This window comes from Hemiscyllium ocellatum, chromosome 48, assembly GCF_020745735.1.
Source record: "Hemiscyllium ocellatum isolate sHemOce1 chromosome 48, sHemOce1.pat.X.cur, whole genome shotgun sequence".
NCBI classification, from domain to species: domain Eukaryota; kingdom Metazoa; phylum Chordata; class Chondrichthyes; order Orectolobiformes; family Hemiscylliidae; genus Hemiscyllium; species Hemiscyllium ocellatum.
Window position 1 is genome coordinate 4,618,143 of NC_083448.1, and position 16,337 is coordinate 4,634,479.

The following is a 16,337-nucleotide window of genomic DNA, read 5'->3' on the forward strand; positions in this document are numbered from 1 at the left end:
AGGTTAGGGTGAGTTGGCCGTGCTAAGTTACCCATAGTGCTCAGGGATATGCAGGTTAGGGTGAGTTGGCCGTGCTAAATTACCCATAGTGCTCAGGGATATGCAGGTTAGGGTGAGTTGGCCGTGCTAAATTACCCATAGTGCTCAGGGATATGCAGGTTAGGGCGAGTTGGCCATGCTCAATTGCCCATAACATTAGATGCATTAGTCAGAGGGAAATGGGTCTGGGTGGGTTCAGAGGGTCGGTGTGGATGTGTTGGGCCGAAGGGCCTATTTCCACACTGTAGGGAATCTAATCTGATCAGGTGGAGAGGGTGGTATTTGGTACGCTTGCCTTCATTGCTCAGATCTTGGAGTACAAGATTTGAGACGTCACGTTGGGGTTGTACAGGACATTGGGGAGGCCTCCTCTAGAGTGCTGTGCCCAGTTCTGGTCACCCCGTTTATAGGAAGGATATTATTAAACTGGAGAGGGTTCTGAAAAGATTTAGCTGGATGCTGCCAGGAATGGAGGGCTTGAGTTATTACGAGAAGCTGGGGCTTTTATCATTGGAGTGTCGGGGTTATCTTATAGAGGTTTATAAAATCATGAGGGAGCATGGATAAAGGTGAGTGGCAAACCTCTTTTCCCTAGGGTGGGAGAGTTCAAGACTAGGGGGAATATTTATAAAGTGAGAGGGGAAAGATATTTTTAAAAAAAAAGGACATGGGGGGCAAATTTTTTTTTAAAAAACGCAGAGCGTGGAATGAGCATGCAGAGGGAGTGATGGATGCAGGTACAGACATTTTTAAAGTATGTGAATAGGAAAGGTTTGACAGAATATAGGCCAAGCACAGGCGTGTCTGGTTCAGTTTGGGATTATGGTTGGCACGGACTGGTTGGGCCGAAGTGTCTGTCTTTGTGCTGTATGACTCTGCTTCTGCTGCTTTCGTTGGCAAAGGATTTATTCCCACTCACTGTGGGGATAAAAAAAAGGAAGAGAACCTCTTTCTCACGTTTCCCCCCCCACCCCACCATCTCTTGTTCGAATTATTCAGTGCCTCGTTTTTCTCAAATTTAAAATCGAGGCAAGTTGGAAGCTTAATGTATCCATGGCCCCATGCTTTGCAAACAAAAGGAACATGTCCAGGCACGACGTACTTTTTGACAGAGCAAAAAACGTTTCGGGTCGGTTGTTATTTGGCACACTTTCCATAACGACAGCTCAAAGTCAACTTGCTCGACCATCAGCCTTTGTCTCACGCGATATAAATTGTCTTTGCCAAAGAAATTTGCCATTGATCCCGTTCAAACGCAAGACAGAAAGTTTCCCCATTATCCTCCGATCCCTTCAGACCCAAGCGTTGCATCCAACTTCTTTTTTCCAAGATGGCGGCAGAGTAGGAGGCTGAATCTAAGGCTCGTCACCTTTCTTTCTCTTTTTTTCCCCCTCCTTTTTTACTTTTGCTCTTTTTTCTCCCCGTTTTCTTTCCCATGAAGCCTAGAGAGTGATGGGTGATGGTGGAGATCTCTGTTGGCAGCAACGCCGGGATGAACCAGGCATGGTTCTACTCCAGCCCGGGGTCTCCCAGCCGGCAAGCAAGGAGCAGATCGTGGCCTGACCCCCCACCCCCCCACCCCCACCCCCGGCCTGGATTCTCAGGTTAGGCCCAGGCTCCTCACCCGCAGGCCAGGCCGAGCCTAGTCCCCAAGACTAGGCCGAGGCTCCAAGTCCCCAAGACTAGGCCGAGGCGCCTGAACGAGGAGAAAGATGGTGTCAGTCTGGTGTGGCATTCTTTGCTGGCGGAAGCTTCCGGCCTAGCCACTAAACGGCATAACCCTCTCTCACTAGTATCCTTCCATACAGATAAGGAAGGACACCACTTTGACTGGGACAACACACCCAGCCTTGGACAAGCCAAACAGACACGCACAAGAATTCCTAGAAGCGTGGCATTTCACCTGGAACTCTATTAACAAACACATCGAGTTCAACCCCATCTACCACCCCCTGAAAAAAAGAACAGCATAACAACAGGAAATAACATCACCACAGGAAATGACATCATGCTTCGCCTGAGGCCCACTGAAGAGATTACCTAACAGGGTGACGAAACGTCTGGAAGTGAACCTTGCAACCTAGCGAGCAAACCTACATCCAGGCCTAGAATCCGATGGCCCGGAATGGTGGTCTCAGCCCAGCTACGTCGTTCCTAACGCGACTTTCCCCAAACCATTCCCTGAACTGTCATGAAATTTGACTTCATTTTACTTTTGTTAAACATCTATCAGACACGATTTCTGTCATTGACGTTGGAGCTGTGGCGGGGGGCAACTTTTCACGTGGAAGTACACACGACAATAAATTTCCACTCCAACCCCTCGAAAGCTCTCTGCAGCCTTACCCCACCTGCAAAAAACAATATTCAGCTCCTCTGTTCTTCCAGACACTTCACATTACATTCCACCGGCCACATTTTAGCCCACTCGCCAAACCCGTCCCTCAAACCGGCTGCGGATTGCTTACGCTATTCCCAGCCGGACTTCACAACAGGACCTGCGGCTCTCTCAGGACCGCACTGAGGTAGCAGCCTTGGGCTGCGACCTCTCACTGGGGACAGGCGGCCCGAGAGGCGACACTTCAGCTGCCGAGGCTCGAAGAGAACGAGGGCGGGGCCGTACTTACCGAAGAGAAACCTGAAGACGCCGAGACAGGCGGGGTCCGTGGGGCGGTTCAGAAGGCCAACAAATCGGTGCCAGCTGCGGAAGTCCGACAGCTCAAACCCAAAGATCCTCTTCATTCTGCTGACTCGCCCCTCCACCCCTTCGTCCTGCGGGGCGCTCCTCTCGGACGCATTCGGAGGATGGGAACCTAATGATGTGGCTTCACAGACCCCAACCCAATACGCCCCCCCACCCCCAAGAAAGAAAACAATTTATTTTCGTGTTTTTAAGATTAGATTCCCTACAGTGCGGAAATAGACCCTTCGGCCCAACCAGTCCACACCGACCCTGCGAAGAGTAACCCACCCAGACCCATTTCCCTCTGACTAATGCACCTAATATTATGGGCAATTTAGCATGGCCAATCCACCCTAACCTGCACATCCCTGAGCACTATGGGTAATTTAGCACGGCCAATCCACCCTAACCTGCACATCCCTGAGCACTATGGGTAATTTAGCATGGCCAATCCACCCTAACCTGCACACCCTTGAGCACTATGGGTAATTTAGCACGACCAATCCACCCTAACCTGCACACACTTGAGCACTATGGGTAATTTAGCACGGCCAATCCACCCTAACCTGCACATCCCTGGGCACTATGGGTAATTTAGCATGGCCAATCCACCCTAACCTGCACATCCCTGAGCACTATGGGTAATTTAGCATGGCCAATCCACCCTAACCTGCACACCCTTGAGCACTATGGGTAATTTAGCATGGCCAATCCACCCTAACCTGCACATCCCTGAGCACTATGGGTAATTTAGCACGACCAATCCACCCTAACCTGCACACACTTGAGCACTATGGGTAATTTAGCATGGCCAATCCACCCTAACCTGCACATTCCTGAGCACTATGGGTAATTTAGCATGGCCAATCCACCCTAACCTGCACATTCCTGAGCACTATGGGTAATTTAGTATGGCCAATCCACCCTAACCTGCACATCCCTGAGCACTATGGGTAATTTAGCATGGCCAATCCACCCTAACCTGCACATCATTGGATTGTGGGAGGAAACCGGAGCAAACCCACAGAAAACAGGGAGAACATGCAAACTCCACACAGACAGTTGCCCGAGACTGGAATCGAACCTGGGTCCCTAGCGCTGTGAGGCAGCAGTACTAACCACTGAGCCACCATGCCACCCCAATAGCCCATTGTTGGCATCTACATATGGAACATCCCCTGCCCTCCCCCTCGAAAATAATTTTGCATAATATCACATGTATGTGAGGGGTTTTTTCCCTCTTTATTCATTCGCGAGAGGACGGTATCGCTGGCTAGGCCAGTATTCAGTGCCCACCCCCAATTGGCAGTTAAGAGTCAATCCTATTGGTCTGGGTCTGGGTCTGGGTCACATGTAGGCCCAGACCAGGTAAGCACAACAGTTTCCTTCCCTCAAACACCGAAGTGAACCAGATGGGGTATTCTGACAATCGGGAAGGAGTCTCATCCTGAGACTCTTCATTCTCAAGTGAACTGAAATTCCACCATGGTGGGATTATGTGTCCAGAACATTATCTGGTTTAACAGTCCAGCGATAATACTACTAGGCCTTTACCTCCTCAAATGGGTGGCATTGTGGCACAGTGGTTAGCGCTTGCTGCCTCACAGCGCCAGGGACTTGGGTTCGATTCCCCCCCTCCCTCAGGCGACTGTGTGGAGTTTGCGCACTTCCCCTGAGTACAGAGAAAACGTACAGTGCAGCTCAGACCATAGGCACCCAAAGTCCAGTTAGCTGGCAACACAGGTTTGATTCCTGTCACCCCACTGAGATAACCAATTCCCCCCCACCCTCCAGCCCTACTCCCACCAGTCACCCTCAGGGACCAATTCCCCCCCCACCCTCCAGCCCTACTCACACCAGTCACCCTCAGGTTAAAACCCCATTTTGGGAGAGAGTTTTCCTGCTGACTCTATTAGAGATCTGTCCTTTCAAAACTAAAAAAAACTCTGGGCAAAATCTGGTGGGGGTTACTTTTAAAAAAAAACTTCACCAGCCGGTAAACGTTTTTGAGCCCCTTTCGAAATGAGGGGTGGGCAGGGCATATTTAATTCAAAAGGGCTTAGAGATTGCAGACCCTTCCCATTTATAACCCCTCTTTCCCCCCCAAGTTATAAATCATTCACCATTATTTGTTTTGGCAGCAATGCTAATGTGAACCCTTGCTCTGAGATGGCATTTTTTTCTGGCTCAGTTGTTGGGGGAAGGCTTTTTCATTTTGTTTTGGCTGGGGGTTTTGTAATTCCCACCCCTCCTCTCCTCTCCTCTCAACAAACACACACTCACCCGTCAGTTTCAGTCTGTCCTCTCTCTCTGGATTCATGGCTGCAGTGTCCCCCACACTCTCTGTCAGAGAGAATAGGCCACACAATCACACCAGATCCACACAGCTCCAGTCGTAAAGTCTCCCTGCCCTCCCCCTTTATATATACATAGAGAGAGAGAGAGACAGACGTTGCGTAAACGTTTCCTTTAGCTCCTCCCAAGAGTTGAGAGTAGAGCCTCTGTGTTACAGAACAGCAGAGCCCTGGTGTAAACACAGACAGGATTTATTGCTCCCAGATCTGGGGGAAGAGGGGGGGATGCACTCTGTCTTTCATAGCACTTTTGAGGGTGCTCCCCTTCAGGTCATGTCATTCCCCTCCTCCCCAGGCGCTAGACAAACGCACGCCCCTTCCCTCCCCCACCACCAACCTCAGTAAAACTGTAGCTTCAGGGGGTTCTGTAAGGAATAAGTGTGTGTTCCTCCCCTCCACCCCAGGACAGATCCCTTTAGTCTGCACTCTCTGGCTGTGCACTAGAATTACACACTCTTAGACATCAAAGTGATTGAAAAATGTGTCTCACAGCGACCTGTTCTCATGTTAGTGATTAACCCAGTCAGCTCCGGATGACTTAACCCTTTCTGAACCGATTTCACTCAAGATTAGAGAGTCTGGTGCTGGAAAAGCACAGCAGGTCAGGCAGCATCCCAGGGAGCAGGAGAAATCGAAGTTTTGGGCAAAAGCCCTTCATCAGGTTTTTAACTAGGCGAAAGCGAGGGCTGCAGATCAGAGTCCAGATGAGAGCGGGGCTGGAAAAGCACAGCAGGCAACATCCCAGGAGCAGGAAACACCGACGTTTCGGGCAAAAGCCCTTCGTCAGGGCTTTACTGACAGGTAACAAGGTCGAGATCAAAAATAACTATGTCGTAGAGATTGGGCAGCACGGAAACAGACCCTTCAGTCCGACCCGTCTATGCCGACCCAGATATCCTAACCCAATCCAGTCCCACCTGCCAGCACCCAGCCCATATCCCTCCAAACCCTTCCTATTCATATACCCATCCAAATGTCTTTTAAATGTTGCAATTGTACCAGCCTCCACCACTTCCTCTGGCAGCTCATTCCATACACGTACCACCCTCTGTGTGAAAAAGTTGCCCCGTAGGTCTTTTTTATATCTTTCCCCTCTCACCCTAAACCTATGCCCCTCTAGTTCTGGACTCCCCCACCCCAGGGAAAAGACCTTGTCTATTTTATCTCTCCACCCCCAAGGCTCCCAGCCTCATTCCTGATGAAGGGCTCCTGCCCGAAACGTCGATTTTCCTGCTCCTTGGATGCTGCCTGACCTGCTGTGCTTTTCTAGCACCACTCTGATCTTGACTTTCGCCTACTTTGCCTATTTATCCTACCAACGCCCCCTCATGATTTTATAAACCTCTATAAGGTCACCCCTCAGCCTCCGACACTCCAGGGAAAACAGCCCCAGCCTGTTCAGCCTCTCTCTGTTGCTCAAACCCTCCAACGTCCTTGTAAATCTTTTCTGAACCCTTTCGAGTTTCACAACATCTTTCCGATAGGAAGGAGACCAGAATTGCACGCAATATTCCAACAGTGGCCTAACCAATGTCCTGTACAGCTGCAACATGGCCTCCAAACTCCTGTACTCAATACTCTGACCAATAAAAGAAAGGATACCAAACGCCGCCTTCACTATCCTATCTATCTGCGACTCCACTTTCAAGGAGCTATGAACCTGCACTCCAAGGTCTCTTTGTTCAGCATCACTCCCTAGGACCTTACCATTAAGTGGATAAGTCCTGCTAAGATTTGCTTTCCCAAAATGCAGCACCTCACATTTATCTGAATTAAACTCCATCTGCCACTTCTCAGCCCATTGGCCCATCTGGTCCAGATCCTGTTGTAATCTGAGGTAACCCTCTTCGCTGTCCACTACACCTCCAATTTTGGTGTCATCTGCAAACTTACTAACTATACCTCTTATGCTCACATCCAAATCATTTATATAAATGACAAAACGTAGTGGACCCAGCACCGATCCTTGTGGCACTCCCCTGGTCACCACTTCCTCTGGCAGCTCATTCCATACACGTACCACTTTCTGTGTGAAAAAGTTGCCCCTCAGGTCTCTTTTATATCTCACCCTAAACCCGTGCCCTCTAGTTCTAGACTCCCTCACCCCAGGGATTTACCCTATCCATAAGACACAGGAGTGGAGGAAAGGCCATATGACCCATCGAGTCCACTTGGCCATTTAATCATGGCTGATGGGCATTTCAGTTCCACTTATCCGCACTCTCCCCACACCCCCCCCCTCATGATTTTGTTAACCGCTATGAGGTCACCCCTCAGCCTCCGATGCTCCAGGGAAAACTGCTCTCGGCCTGTTCAGCCTCTCCCTGTAGCTCAAACCCTCCAACATCCTTGCCAATCTTTTCTGAACCCTTTCAAGTTTCACAACAACCAGTTTATTCCTGTCAGCCAGTACTGCGGAGATTTTGAAAACACCGCTAACTAAAAGTGTGTGCACAATCTAATTATAGACTCACTATGTTATCTTGACAACTACCTCACTGCAAAGTTAATCTCTCCAATTTATATCAGTCTCAACTTGAGTTACAAATGAGAAGTCTACAGTTGCATTATTGTCACGTAGCTTGTGGGATTGGTGGTACAGTAGTTAACACTGCTGCCTCACAGCGCCTGGTTCAATTCCCGACTCAGGCGACTGACTGTGTGGAGTTTGCACGTTCTCCCCGTGTCTGCGTGGGTTTCCTCCGGGTGCTCCGGTTTCCTCCCACAGTCCAAAGATGTGCGGGTCAGGTGAATTGGCTATGCTAAATTGCCCGTAGTGTTAGGTAAGGGGTAAATGTAGGGGTATGGGTAGGTTTCGCTTCGGCGGGTCGGTGTGGACTTGTTGGGCCGAAGGGCCTGTTTCCACACTGTAAGTAATCTAAAAAAAAATTGGTCTTTATTCCTAGGTAACTGCATACCTGTTTTGCTCATCCAGGGTTGGATATAACAGTGAATGGGAATGGTGGTTGAGAGAGAGGGTACTGACAAACTCTGCGTTTTCTTCAGACGGGCTGCAGGTAGCTGAGAACTTCGCAGGGCTGCTTCTGCGATCGTCTTTCCCGGTTCTGGGGTCAATACCAGGTCATTTCTTTGTTGAGACTTAGTAGTTGGGAGGTGATGTTGCGGCTGTACAGGACATTGGTTAGGCCACTGTTGGAATATTACGTGCAATTCTGGTCTCCTTCCTATCGGAAAGATGTTGTGAAACATGGAAGGGTTCAGAAAAGATTTACAAGGACATTGTCAGGGTTGGAGGGTTTGAGCTACAGGGAGAGGCTGAACAGGCCGGGGCTGTTTTCCCTGGAGCGTCGGAGGCTGAGGGGTGACCTTATAGAGGTTTATAAAATTATGATGGGCATGGATAGGATAAATAGACAAGGTCTTTTCCCCTGGGGTGGGGGAGTCCAGAACTAGAGGGCGTAGGTTTAGGGTGAGAGGGGAAAGATATAAAAGGGTCTTAAAGGGGCAACTTTTTCATGCAGAGGGTGGTTTGTGTATGGAATGAGCTGCCAGAGGAAGTGGTGGAGGCTGGTACAATTGCAGCATTTAACAGGCATCTGGATGGGTATATGAATAGGAAGGGTTTGGAGGGATATGGGCCGAATGCTGGCAGGTGGGACTAGATTCGGATATCTGGTGGACGTGGACGAGTTGGACCGAGGGTCTGTTTCCGTGCTGTACATCTCTATAACTCTTGACGAATGATATCTTCATCAGAATCATCAGTGTTAACCGTTTGCCTGTAGAGACGCTTTTATTTCCTCGATGTGCGAGAGTCACTCTATCTGAAGTTATATAATGCATGGCTTATGTAACTCAGTTGTCGTAACGCTCTCTTGCTCGCTTTTGACATGCAGTTTCTGCTTTTTCAGCTGGTCCACAATTTACTGTTGCAAGCTCCCGTTTTAGCACGAGATTTTAAAAAAATTGTCAGCTTCCTCGAACCGGGTAGTTAGATATTGAACCCGGTGAAGTCCTGCCCTTTCCTGGATTATACTGAGTGAGGTATGTCTTCCCTGCGAGTCTGTGGTTTACAAAATGGCCTAAAGGGGAAATGTAGGCCACTGCGCACGTTATCCTGGAAGCAAAAAGTTAGCCAAAACATTGGACTTACCCCGGACAATTTCCTTTTTATTTATTTAGTGACGGCATCATTGAAGTATTATTCATTTATTGCCCATCCCTAATTGCCCAGAGGGCAGTTTAAGACTCAACCATATTGTTGGGTGTCTGGAGTCACGTGACCAGGTAAAGGACATTAGCGAACCAGATAGGTTTTAGTTTTTCTGACAGTCGACAATGAGTTCACGATTAGATTCCTAATTCCAGATTTTTATTGAATTCAAATTCCACCATCTGCCGTGGTGGGAGTCGAACCCAGGTCCCCGGAAGGCTCCCCGGGGTCCCTGGATTAGCAGTCCAGGGGGGTAGTACCACTAGGCCGTTCCCAAAATGTTAGATCCGTCTGCAGGAAGGAAGCGAATGGAAGGATGTCTGAAAGGACGGTGGCAACGGATTGGCAGCACCGCCAACCAATCAGCACCCCCTGCCAGCCTGGCTGTTTGACACTCTTGTGAACGGTCCTGATGAGTGCAAGCTTCTTTCTTTAAAAAAAACCTGACCAAGCAACTCCTATCGAGGTGTGAGAGTAGGGTGAATGAATTAGGACAATTTGATGAAAGGACCCACCATTGCGTTTGTACTATTTCAGACAAATGGTACTGAAAAATAACCCTGATTTCTCAGCCCCAGTAAAGACTCCAGGGCAACAGTGCTGTTGAGATGGATAAAGATGGCGGTGATAGCAAGGTAGGCCGCGTCTGGGCTCCTCAGCCTGTCTCCTCCAGACCAGCTGCTTCCTTCCTTTTTCCTTATCCTTTTCTGTTTTTCTTTTGCTTCTTTTCTCCTTCCTGTCGTCAGCGTTGCCAAGGCGATGCCGCGGAGGTGGGCGGCCGCAGCAGGACCCTTGGTGAGCCAGGGCCCGGCCTAGCAACAGAGCCCGGGGCTCCAGCTTGGGGTAGGCCCGGAGACGGGGTACACTTGGCTGTCGATGAGGCATTGGCGGCAGCTCCTGGTCGTGGTAGGCCCCAAAACCAGAAACGCCTGGAAATCGGCGCCACAGAGACTGCGGGCCAGAGTATGGGTACCACACGGGCAAAGTGGGCCTGGCGGTGAAAATTTGGCACCTGAAGAGCGGCAACTCCTATGTATGGCACAGGCGATGATGGCACAGGTATGGCTGGCGAACTAGCTCAGAGCTCATGCGTCGAACGGTATGGAACAAAGGCAGGAGTGTGTGGACGAGATACAGTTTGGCCATGAATTAACTCAGTGGCACAGCGGACTCAGACAAATTTGCGAGATTACTGGAAAAGATCAGTAGCGGCTCTTTACAGGAACAAGTCCTACCCTGCCCCGGCCCTGGCTCTTCCCCCTTTTCCAACGGACAGTTCTGATCTCAACCTGCAGCTGTTACAAAATCGGTTCCGTGCTTGGAAACACTGCCGTGATCCGGCCTGACAAATAAGCTCTCTGTCCCGTCGAATAAACATCAACCCGCCCCCCACACCCCTCCCCGCAGCCAAAGGAACAGCGTGGAGTCACTCGTGGCTGGCTGGGGAAGTGGGAAATCGATCGGGTCGCAGAGTGAGCAACGGCAAACAGACATTTCGCCATCATGTTGATTTTCTTTTCACCGATCCTCCCTTTTGTGGAAGCAAGTTGCACAAGAGCACAAATATTCAGTTCCATAAAGTCCCTGTTCTTTCAGCATTCGACAGACCAAGGCTCCTCGACAGAAACTGCAGGTCACTTTTACACTGCACCTTTCTTGAGTGGTCCACTGTCCACCGAGGAATCCTACACCGGGGATCGTCAACGCTGGCTCATGTTTTCACCAAAACTGGCACGGGGAGGGCAGGCCAGTGAGGGGAACTGAGTCCCGGAGAAACCTTCCCTTGGAGAAGCTAAGAGCTGGTACAGAGCGGACTGGGGGGTGTGGAGTGCAGTGGGGATAGTTGCTGGATTGGAGTCTGGTGTGGGTAGTCACATCCACATAGGGAAGCCCTTGGGCTGACTACCTCCAATGTGTTGTTTATTTGTAGTTTGTTTACATGACTGAAATGTCTGTCCTTTTAAGTACGTTTTATGTCTGTAAAGTAATGCAACTACTTATTTTTTATACCTCTTTTTGAATCTGAGATTTGTATCTACGGACGTATATCTCAGATGGCACCATCAGAAGCAACATTGTGAAACTTTTCACTGTATTCCTATGCTTGAGTGCACATGACAATAAAGTGTGTTCTATTCATTCCATTCCATTCCATTCCATTCCATTCCATTCCATTCCAGTCTATTCCAATCCATTCTATTCCATTCCACTCTATTCCATTTCATTCCATTCTATTCTATTCCATTCCACTCCATTCTGTTCTATAATATTCCATTACATTCCATTCCATTCCATTCCATTCCATTCTATTCCATTCCATTCCAATCCATTCCATTCCGTTCTATTCCATTCCATTCCATTCTATTCTATTGCATTCCAGTCTATTCCATTCCACTCTATTCCATTCCATTCCATTCTATTCCATTCTTTTCCATTCCATTCTATTCTATTTCATTCCAGTCTATTCCATTCCATTCCATTCCAGTCTGTTCCATTCCATTCTATTCCATTCCATTCCTTTCTATTCTATTCCATTCTATTTCATTCTATTCCATTCGGTTCTATTCCATTCCATTCAAATCCATTCCATTCCATTCCATTCTATTCCATTCCATTCCATTTGTGGGCGGCACGGTGGCACAGTGGTTAGCACTGCTGCCTCACAGCGCCTGAAGACCCGGGTTCAATTCCCGACTCAGGCGACTGACTGTGTGGAGTTTGCACGTTCTCCCCGTGTCAGTGTGGGTTTCCTCCGGGTGCTCCGGTTTCCTCCCACAGTCCAAAGATGTGCGGGTCAGGTGAATTGGCCATGCTAAATTGCCCGTAGTGTTAGGTAAGGGGTAAATGTTGGGGTATGGGTGGGTTTCGCTTCGGCGGGTCGGTGTGGACTTGTTGGGCCGAAGGGCCTGTTTCCACACTGTAAATCTAATCTAATCATTCTATTCTATTCCATTCTATTCTGTTCTATTCTCTTCCATTCTATTTCATTCTATTCCATTCCATTCCATTCTATTCTATTCCATTCCATTTCATTCATTCCATTCCATTCCATTCTATTCCATTCCATTCCATTCCATTATATTCCATTCCATTCCATTCTATTCCATTCCATTCTATTCCATTCCGTTCCATTCCATTCTATTCCATTCCATTCTATTCCATTCCGTTCCATTCTATTCTATTCCATTCCATTCTGTTCTATCACATTCCATATCATTCTATCCCACTCCATTCTATTACATTCTATTCTATTCCATTCCATTCTATTCCATTCCATTCCATTCCATTCCATTCCATTCTATTCCATTCCATTCCATTCTATTCCATTCCATTCTATTCCATTCCATTCTATTCCATTCCATTCCACTCCATTCCCATATCATTCTATTCCATTCCATATCATTCCATTCCACTCCATTCCATTCCACTCCATTTCTTTCTATTCTATTCCATTCTATTCCAATCCATTCCATTCCATTCTATTCCTTTCCACTCCATTCTATTCCATTTCATTATTTTCCATTCCATATCATTCTATTCTATTCTATTCTATTCTATTCAAATCTATTCTATTCCATTCCATTCCATTCCATTCTATTCTATTCCATTCCATTCCGTTCCCTTCCATTCCATGGGTGTGGGGTATCAGTAATACGGTACCAGAGATTTTGATTTTACTGTCACATGTACTCTCGTACAGAAGTACACTGACAAGTGGATAATGTCACCACACACTGCGCCACCTTGTTACAAAACCTTATTTATAGATATTGAAGAATAAAGAAATAGCTTTAAAAGTTCAGCACTACAGTCTGCAAAAGTAGGAAACTGAAGAAATAAGGTGAAAATGTCGAACGTTGCAGTCTGTTATGAAGCCACAGGCCTTCCCCGAGATGGGTCGCTCCCCCACTCCAATCCTGGGCATGCTTTACCCCCCCCGCGCTGGGCTCTGACCCGCCCAGGCATGCCAGGCTTCTCCGCCACTCCCAAGACTTCGGCCCCCACACCACCACCACCTCACCATGGCTACCATCTTTTGCCATCTGGCCAATGCCGCCATCTTGGCTCTCGCTGCTGGGCTCCCTGTCATCCCCTCTCGCTGCCTCCACACCCTCCAAGAGTTAAGTAATAAATACTGAAAAGTACCAAAAAAAACTGAAAAAAGAGGAAAAGAAGGGAAGGATAAAAGGAAAGACGGGCTGAATGGATGAGATCTGAGCCCACGAACCCCAATGCTGCCCATTTTATTGCTGCCACCATTTTTACCAAATCTTACATTGCCTCACGTTTTGGAAAATACCAAAACACAACGTGGAAAAGCCATCAAATGAATTCTTTCATGGATCACCCTGCTATGGGACCTCCGAATATAGAGCGGTGAAGGCGGAGGCAATTTACAAGGGAATTGAGGGGAAGAAACGTCCAGGATGAGGAGTCGGGACGTCCTGTTGGGGTTGTACAGGACATTGGTGAGGCCTCTTCTGGAGTACTGTGTCCAGTTCTGGTTGCCCTGTAAGGAATCTAATCTAATGGTGGCTCAGTGGTTAGCACTACTGCCTCACAGCACCAGGGTCCCAGGTTCGAGTCCAGCCTCGGGCGATTGTCTGTGGGGAGTTTGCACATTCTCCCTGTGTCTGCGTGGGTTTCCTCCGGGTGCTCCGGTTTCCTCCCACAGTCCAAAGATGTGCAAGTTAGGGTGGATTGGCCATGCTAAATTACCCATAGTGCTCAGGGAGTGCAGGTTAGGGTGGATTGCCCGTGCTAAATTACACATAGTGCTCAGGGATGTGCAGGTTAGGGTGAATTGGCCATGCTAAATTACCCATAGCGCTCAGGGATGTGCAGGTTAGGGTGGATTGGCCATGCTAAATTACCCATAGCGCTCAGGGATGTGCAGGTTAGGGTGGATTGGCCATGCTAAATTACCCATAGTGTTAGGTGCATTAGTCAGAGAGGAATGGGTCTGGGTGGGTTACTCTTTGGAGGGTCGGTGTAGACTTGTTGGGCCGAAGGGCCTCTTTGCACACTGTAAGTAATCTAAAAAAACCGATCTATCTTTGTCTTAAATACACTCAATGACTTGGCCTCCACAGCCCTCCGTTCCATGGCTTTCCCCACCCTCCGGCTGGAGAAATTCCTCCCCATCTCAGTTCTAAAGGAACATCTCCTGAGGTCCTCACCTCTCCTACGTGTGGAACCATCTACTCCACGTCCACCCTCTGCAGGCCTCTTGATGTTTTGCGAGTCTCAATCCAATCCCTCCTCATCCTTCTAGTCTCCATCGAGTGCAGGCCCTGAGTCCTCACCCGATCCTGATCACGAACGTAAGGACCAGGAGCAGGAGTAGGCCGTCTGACCCCCCCCTTCAAGCCCGCCCCGCCATTCAATAGGATCGTGGCTGATCTTTCTCGAGGACTCAGGCTCCCCCCGACCCTCCCGCTCACCGTGTCTCTTAATTCCTTCAAAATCTATCTTGACCGTTAAAAACATTTACCGAAGTAGCGCCAATCACTTCGCTGGGCCAGGAATTCCATGGATTCCCAACCCTCTGAGTGAAGAGGTTCCTCATCAATCTGTCCTCAATATGCTCCCCCCCCCCCCCTCTCATTTTGAGACAATGCCCTCTTATCCCAGTTTCACCGGCCAGTGGAAACATCCTCTCTACCTCTATGCTATCAATTCCCTTTAAAATTGTATTTGTTTCTGTAAGATCCCACCCCCCCCCCCCCCCCCCCCCCCAACCCCCATTCTTCTGAATTCCAATTAGTACCGTCCCGGTGTACTCAGTCTCTCCTCATAAGCCAACCCCCTCAACCAGTGAGCCCCCTCTGCAGCCCCTCCAGTGCCCATCCATCCTTTCTCAAGTCAGAAGACCGAAACTACATGCGGTACTCACCAGCTCCCTGTACCATAACCTCCCTGCTTTTAAACTCCATCCCTTTAGCAATGGAGGACAGAGCTGCAGGCCGTATATGTCTACCACCAGCCTTCCGAGGATCCATGCACAAGGACACCCAGGTCCCTCTGCACGTTCCTCCCGTTCATGTAGTACCTGTTACTCCTCCCAAGATGGATGACTCCACATTTATTCCCATCGTACTCCATGATAAGCCCTTCATCCCCGGGATCATTCTGGTAAACCTCATCTGGACCCCCACCCCTCTCCAAGGCCAGCACATCCTTTCTTAGATACGGGGCCCAAACCGCTCACAATATTCCAAACATAGTCTCAGCAGTACATCCCTGCTCTTGTACCCTAGTCCTCTGGAGATGAATGGGTTTACCTTACAACTGAACCTTAAGAGAATCCTGAACTAGGTTGACCATGCAGCATTACAGAGGTAGGGTAGATCTGGGTGGAATGATCTTAGGTGCAAACTCAATGACCCAAAATGGCCACTTAACGCACTGTAGGGATCCAAAGTCAATAGATCTGTGGGATTGAGGTAAATTAATGTTACTTCTGCAATTATAATTTCTGATACAAGGTGAATGAACTCGCATCAGTGTGTAATTGTTTTAGCCAGGGGCTGAGTCAACAAGAATGGAAACTATGTGGAGGAAATGCATAATTGTTTTTTTTTTGTATTAGCTAAAAATGTATGCAAGAGAGAAACGGGACTGCAAAACAATGGTTAAAAAAGTACTGGCACTGTGAGGAGAGGCAGTTAAACTAAATATGCCTGTATAAACAGTAGGTATAAACATCTGTTTCCCACTTTCACAGAAACACAGGAACAAACCCCAATTAAAAGAGTCTTAATGATAAGATGCTGAGAGGGGCAGAACAGATGGAGGGAGTAGATAATGGTAAGGCAAGGATGTGCCCACAGCAGGATGAGGTCAAATGGCCTTGTGAGGCCAGGAATAAGCATTTTGTCACAGACAAGGCCGGATAAGACAAGAGATAAGCAGGAGTAATGGGTACCGGTCTTAGGGAAGTGGAGGATGTAAACGAGGGGGGGAGGAGGGAAACAATGAAATAAGAAAAAAAATGTAGGAACCCAATTATATAAATATCGAGTATTTGTTGAATTCAGTGCGTTTTGTCCCTGCCTTGTGGACATCTCGCAAGTGTGAAATAAAG

General features: G+C 48.4%; 1 protein-coding gene across 2 annotated transcripts in view; it reads right to left on the reverse strand.

Annotated features, from left to right (window-relative positions):
- The window catches only part of ggcx (gamma-glutamyl carboxylase), a 32,863-nt gene extending 27,735 nt beyond the window's left edge, over positions 1-5,128 (reverse strand). Inside the window, exons 1-2 of one of the 2 annotated variants that reach the window (XM_060856538.1) lie at positions 5,006-5,128; positions 2,667-2,864 (exon numbers count right to left, since the gene is read on the reverse strand). In XM_060856538.1, coding sequence (XP_060712521.1) covers positions 2,667-2,864; positions 5,006-5,042 — 235 coding nt within the window. In that variant the 5' untranslated portion in view covers positions 5,043-5,128. The remainder of the gene's footprint in view (positions 1-2,666; positions 2,865-5,005) is intronic. The other variant, XM_060856539.1, reaches the window with a different exon arrangement.
- Between the last annotated feature and the right edge of the window lie 11,209 nt (positions 5,129-16,337).